This window comes from Branchiostoma belcheri, unplaced genomic scaffold, assembly GCF_001625305.1.
Source record: "Branchiostoma belcheri isolate BF01 breed outbred unplaced genomic scaffold, Haploidv18h27 scaffold100, whole genome shotgun sequence".
Classification (NCBI taxonomy): domain Eukaryota; kingdom Metazoa; phylum Chordata; class Leptocardii; order Amphioxiformes; family Branchiostomatidae; genus Branchiostoma; species Branchiostoma belcheri.
In genome coordinates, this window is record NW_017802381.1 from 100,718 (window position 1) to 107,611 (window position 6,894).

General features: G+C 36.6%; 1 protein-coding gene across 5 annotated transcripts in view; it reads right to left on the reverse strand.

Annotated features, from left to right (window-relative positions):
- Positions 1 to 48: 48 nt before the first annotated feature.
- The window catches only part of LOC109473769, a 75,189-nt gene continuing 68,343 nt past the window's right edge, over positions 49 to 6,894 (reverse strand). For 3 of the 5 annotated variants that reach the window (XM_019773838.1, XM_019773830.1, XM_019773819.1), the window contains exons 2-5: positions 3,892 to 3,985; positions 2,372 to 2,485; positions 1,843 to 1,929; positions 49 to 487 (exon numbers count right to left, since the gene is read on the reverse strand). In XM_019773838.1, coding sequence (XP_019629397.1) covers positions 372 to 487; positions 1,843 to 1,929; positions 2,372 to 2,485; positions 3,892 to 3,970 — 396 coding nt within the window. In that variant the 5' untranslated portion in view covers positions 3,971 to 3,985 and the 3' untranslated portion in view covers positions 49 to 371. Of the gene's footprint in view, positions 488 to 1,842; positions 1,930 to 2,371; positions 2,486 to 3,891; positions 3,991 to 6,894 lie in introns of all 5 variants that reach the window. The other 2 variants (XM_019773845.1, XM_019773808.1) reach the window with 2 other exon arrangements.

Genomic DNA, 6,894 nt, shown 5'->3' on the forward strand with positions numbered 1-6,894 from the left:
TGCATACTTAACAATTAACATGTAAATTTCATGTATACCTATTGGTAAGATTTAATTTCACAGTAAACCTTTGACCTCCAACTATTGAACCCCATTGGGATTGTTGACAATTCTACTAAAGGGGTTCTATTTTTAGTGAAGATTGTTGATGTTATAATTGTTTTACATTTGTAAAATATTGTCATAATTATGGGTTTGTTTGTTTTTATTTCATCTTAATGTTGCTTTTAAAGATTATGATCATTACTATGTCCATAGTTATTAATTTATATTTTGTTTATATTAACACAAATGTTTGAAACACAGAGAAACACCCTCGTATGAGCAATGTACACACGAGGACGCAAGTACTTCATTGTATCGTGAGATTTTTAATGTTTACCCGTCCGCATATGTGCACAGGGGGGCGGACGTGGGCGGGGTTCCTCAAAGGCTGGCCGCCTTTCAAACAGGAAGATGACGTCATCGTCGGCATGTTCATCTGAAACTGTATCAGAGTGGAAGGGAGCCAATTGTTAAAAGATCAGACGAAGGAGAGAGACCTATGATGTATATTATACGATTATTAGGACATTATACCCTATCTAGAATAGGGCGAAGACTAAAACTGCCCGCACCAAATTTGATGTCGGGTAGCAAACTTTCTGACACAATATAGTCGGCAACTACTTCATATTAAGATTTTTTTGCAAAATCTAGTAATTTTCGTTTAACATTAAACATTTCTAGGTTTGTATGCTTTTTGAAAAGTTTTTTTACATTTTTGAAAATTTTTTTAAACATAATTTGTAACAATGATAACATTTTATACATTTTTATCAATAATCACGCATAATTTTTGCTAATTTGTGGACGCCACTGGTCAAAATCTAAGACAGCGGACTATACTACTAGATTTGATGTTTCATTAAAATTTTATTGATTATTTTACATAAATGGTTGATTTAAACGTCTGTAGAATATTTCCTTCGTATTTTTAGGCTTGATCTTGAAAATATTTTTTTTAATTTAAGATTAAGAATTCAAGATGGCGGATAAATCACATATGCATGCCGCCGATATGCATAACGTCATTTTATGACGTCGCTTGTCTTGTTATGGGCAACATACGTTTTAGCACATCTAAAAATTCTAGCATTTTCACTTTTGTTAAAGTTGTGTTGTATACCGTCAAGTTTTACGAAACTACCTTTCTAGACAGTTTACGAAACAAAATCAGATAAATGATGTTTTAATGACGTCATATTAAGTAAAAAAATGATATCAAAATTACTACAATGATTTAGTAAAACATTCTCTTAAGATTTGAAGGCCACACGACAAACCGTTCACAGGTTTTGAGGGGAGCACCGCCCCCCTCCCCGAGTTCCAAGAATTCCATAAAAGTCTAGATTGGGGGTTAAGCATGATAATTAGAGCTACGACCGCCTTTTTGGGCCTTACCTTTGTACCTATGTATCTTACCTTATCTTACCTTGTCCAGGTACCTACTTGTCGCTGTGGGGGACAAGGCATATGCGACGATGGTCTCCAGATCTCACGGTACGGTACACGTGTACACACACATACAATTGCATATTTAAACGGCTGAATTTGGATATGGGCAACTTAAAATTCCCCACAAGACACTAAAATTTCATTAAAACTCATTTAATATCTTGAGATTAAGGGTAAGGTAATTTTTCTTAATCTGCAGCTTAACTGTGCAAAGTTAAGTTCACTCCGCCCTGTGTTGTAATCTTTCAGGTTTCCATGCAACCAAACAGAGAAAGTGGGGGATTTAGATGCACATTGCAAAATTTACAGGTCGGTGTTAATGATGTTTAAAGAATTGTAACTTACAAGTGCGTGCTACCTCGTCCTTGTGGTCTTCCTCAACGGCTGGGCGTCTCTCAGACAGAAAGATGACGTCATTATCATTATGTGGGTCTGGAAATTGAACAAGAGAGAAGAAAATCATTTTGCCGCCGAAAGCTTAAACAAGATACATGTTCTTACTCGTATCAATTTGAAATCGTTTTAAAGGATCTGAAGAAAAATGATATACATATACGTAGATAATGACCAAGCAAACAACATAGCTGAATGGTTTCCAACACCATGGGTTCTGGTGTTGCTTTTTTTCGTGATGAGATTAAAAAAGAACAGCATGCTCTGTTGCTACTCATAGAGACCTACCCAACTACACAAATTAAAACAATACACTTTAGCCTTGTCAACTTACAATGTTTACACGCACACACACACACACGCACGCACGCACACACACACACACAAACACACACAGACACACACACACACCTCGCACACAGACACACACACAAACACACACACACACAAACACACACACAGGATTGCTAAGAAAAACAACCTTCTTTGCGAGGTTCAAGGGCCGTTTCTTCTCGGTCTAGTAGAAATGCATTCCGGGTCTCTTCGTCACGAGCCATGTACATCAGAACCCGTTTAATGATGCGAGATGCTGCATCTGTTAACCACATAAAAGTGTTAGTAAGCATGTAAGTAAACTGTCGTAATTAGGTATGAATAATTATTTATTAGTTACGTATAAATAGTGGGATACCATTAAAAACAAGAATTCGAAGGTCTCACACTTCCATGAAGTATTTAATTTTTACCTCCATGAAAAATGGAGGTATTGTTTTTGGCGTGTCTGTGTGTCTGTGTGTGTGTCTCTGTGTGTGTTTGTGTTTCCGCACATTTGTAGTCAGCAAAATTTCTTAACGCCTTTATGGATTATGATGATATTTGGTAAATTGGTAAGTCTTAGGAAGACAAAGGTCAAGGTCAAATATAGGCCTCCTGGTGGATGACATTGGTACTGCAGCAGAACTTCGGGTTTTTGTATCTTTTGTCCTGATCTTGATGTTTTGATTACAGATCGCTCTTTCTGTCAGGAATAAGTGGTGTGAGTTTGGTCCCCCTAGCAGCTTGTTTTGGAACTGCAGGGCACTTTCTGGCGAAATGTTTCAAAGCCAATAAGTCCAGATAGGAACAACTTATTTTTATAATTTTTGGTGTGTTGGTAGCTGAGAGAGATGTACATAATTAAATGCAAATTATGCAAATGAGCACTATATTTGAATAATTAATGAGGAAATTTTATAATTACAGTGTTTTACATTACTTTCATACATGTAATGTATGTAACCTATGACAGGCGGAACATCAACAGATACTAATTATGCAAATGATGTCCTAATTTGTATAATTAATGCAAAGATTCTGATTTCTTAATGGTGAATGGTGGGAATGTCATACTTGGGACATCCGTACGTTAATAACAATATATGCATAGTTATGTTTACCTGTAGCTTACACATATGTCACAAGGAATAAAGTTCCCATCATTTACGAAAAGGAATCACAGAATTTTCACATCAATAATGCAAATTAGGTCATCATTTGCATAATTGGTATTTGTTGATATTGCGCCTGCCATAGATGAAATATGCTACATTTTTAAATGTACGATTATAAAACGCTAATTGTAAAATATTCTTCTTCACTGTTCAAATTAGGTCTTCATTTGCATAGTTTGCATCTAATCATGTGTCTCTCTCTCTTAGCTACCTACACAAAAATGATGAAAATACATTGTTCCTATTTGGACTCATCCACTTTTGGATTTTGCCTGAAAGTCTCCTGCAGTCCCAGAGTAAGCCCAAACTCACACCACTTATTCCTGACAGGAAAAGGTATCTGTCTTCAATATCATGTTCTGGACAAAAGATTATAACAAAACGGAAGTTTGCCGCAGTGCCAAGGTCAGCCACCAGGAGGCCCATATTTGACCTTGTCTTCCTAAGACTTACCAACATACCAAATATCATCACAATCCAATGCGAACTAACTCATTAAAATCAAGCTTACCATACTGCGAAATGATCATCTGTATATCATCATAAAAACCATTTCGACGCTGTGGATTGGGCTGTCCATGTTGGTCCATTGTAGGGAATAGAGACTGCGCTTTAGGATAAGCAAAGAAAAAAATGACTTGACTACCCGATCTTTCTGAAATAGATAAAACTTATTTAAAAAAAATACCTTACTTTTAAGCAAAAAGCTTCATATCATAGAGGGACACCCATCACATAAAGCGATTCAACTCGTCTTACCACGTAAACGCTCCTTCTAAACCAGCTTAAAAGAGGAACTTAAAACTTTTTTGTCTATAAGCTTTTTGGTTCATATTGACGTTTTATCAATCACTCGGGGCTACACGTAACAGTTAGGGTCAGGTACAATAGAGTAAAAAAATGCCGGAATGCTGTAATTTATTTTGACGTGTGGTTAAAACCCCCGAAGAAGAACATTATCCGTTTAAAAACAGTATAGATAACATGATATCATATTTTCATTAAAAGCAATTAAACAAATAAAAAAAAGCGAGACAGCTGTGTGGTCACCTTTCTACGAAAAGTTAAAATTATCTTAAAACCTATTTAAACCAATCCGTACTATATGTACTGATTATAATATTATTTTTCATTATGTACTTATGTTTCGTCTCATCATCCTTCTCCGTCTCCTGTTGTTTCAACCTAGATATTAAACCAAAGCAAGACTTCGCCTGCCCATTACAAATGTTCAATTACCAAAAGCCCACTACAGCAACGTACGGACATCCCACGACGCCCTTTTTCGAACTTGATCTTCATTACGTCAACGGTAACTTGCTCAGCAAAAATCGTGAACATCCATTTGCAGATTCTCGAATTATCCCGCTAAAAACAATAACGGCCAACACAAAATGTCAAATTCCATGACATGGGAACCCCCCCACAAGGCCCATTTCCGAACTTGACCTCCGTATTCTCAACGGGGACTTGCCAACTAAAAATCATAGACAACAATTTAAGGATTCCCGAGTTATCTGGAGTACAACAAAAAAATGCAAACAGAAAAGGTCAGCTCCAGTCACGTAAGAACCCCCCCCCACGAAGCCCATATTTCGCCTTGACAATACCCATCACTAAGACAACCTGCCTGCAAAAATCGTGAACATCGGAGCATGCCTTCAAACTTTATCGTGCATAATCTGCCAAACAGTGCCAAAACGATTTCATAGCCTTCTCGTCGAAGGCAATTACCTAAAATCATAAGTGATGTTACGTATATGCCGACCAATACATTTTTATTCGTGTATACTTTAGTAATTGTAAAAGCTGCTTAATTCAGTCTCTAGGCTGCAAAAAAAGGCTTCAAATTTGCTGTATTATGTATGTCTTTGTATTACCTGTCATACTATAAATTTTTCGATACAGGCTTTTAGAATTATTTTATTTTGGAGACCTGGTATTATTGTACACCCAAATAATCTGTATTTAGTATGGTGTGTGTGTGTTTTATATACTTTTATCAATTTGCTATAACTTTGATCATATACCCCTTTACAATAGTATGGTCTTGAATTTTTAACTTTTAGTTTAATTTGCAGCGGGGTTCGTAAATTGTGCAATGGGGTGTTGACAGGAATAAACACAGAGCAACAGACAAAAGGCATTCATCTCTGATAAATAAGAAAGGAAGGAGTCGTTGTTCTTGCTTATTATCTAATGAGTTCATTGGGTCATTGTTAATGAATAGATGGATGGATATATAAAGCACTCTGCTTTATTTCGTCATCTTTGACCTTCTTACCCTGACATTTGTTGATTGGATTTAATTTTTTGGCCCAAATGAACAGATAATTTGAATCTACAACAGTACAAGCAGATACGGGGTGGTTTGTTGGTAAGCAATCTTCAAGGAGATACAGGATTGTGTGGATCTTGTAAAAGTGCGAAACTGTAAATTTGCTAATCGCGAGGTGGTCCTTGTAAGTACTGTTTGGCAACCACTTTAAGTTCTGTGACGTCATTTTACATTGAAAACGAATCGTTGGAGGAGACAGGTTTTGTCGTAATGTGCTGTAGTGCCCTGTAGTGTCCGTTTAGTGCCCAGTTTTTAATCAATATAAATTCGTTAATAAAAGCGTTATGCAATGTAATTTCTGTAATGGAGTTGTAAAATATGAAACTTGAAAAATTGACTCTTGACTCTCAGAGAAACACCCTAGTGTGTTTGTAAAAAAAATCATTTTACTCAAAAGCACACACAGGGTTTTATCACTACATAAAACATCCCACATTAAAGAGCCCCAATGTCTGCATTTCTAATTTAACCCTTGTCCTGCTGACATTCCTAGCACAATATTTTTCAATAATTTCATGTCTTAATAAGATCATATCCCCTTAATTTTTTTTGCCCTGCAGTGGCATAGTTACTTCCGCATTCGTTGCGTTTCGCAGCGGTGTGATGAGTTGCACGAGAAATACTCCCAAATCGTACCTATACAGGGTGTTATATAGATGGTACTGTATGTGCAGAACGACATATGATGCGCTCAGCAAGATAAGTTATTAATTATGACTTCAGCACAATGTGGTGAAGTCATATTGTTTTTGCTCAAGTTTCATCTCCTCATTCTTCTCCTCCTGTTATTTCTTTAAATTGATTCAACTCCTTTATTTTGGGGCTAAATAACATGAAATTTGGCATGAAGGTGCAGTGAAAATACCCCTAGGCGTTTTTTTTTTTTTCATTTTCTTTTGTCTCTTAAAATGGTTTGGACTTTTTGACATTGTTATTAGTAATGTACTATAGCAGGGTGTGTGGCGATATTTGGACATAGGGCCAATTTGGGCATAGGGCCAATGCCCAAAATTCGGCAGCAGATGCACCCTGTTTGGAGATCTGGTCGCTGATTGACAGTATTGAACTGCATTCAAGTATTTTGGGGTAGATATGTAAACTTTCCTTCTCAAGTATTGAAATGCGGGACATAAACGCTTTTTTTATCGATCTTAACCCTACCTAGACCGGGGGGGG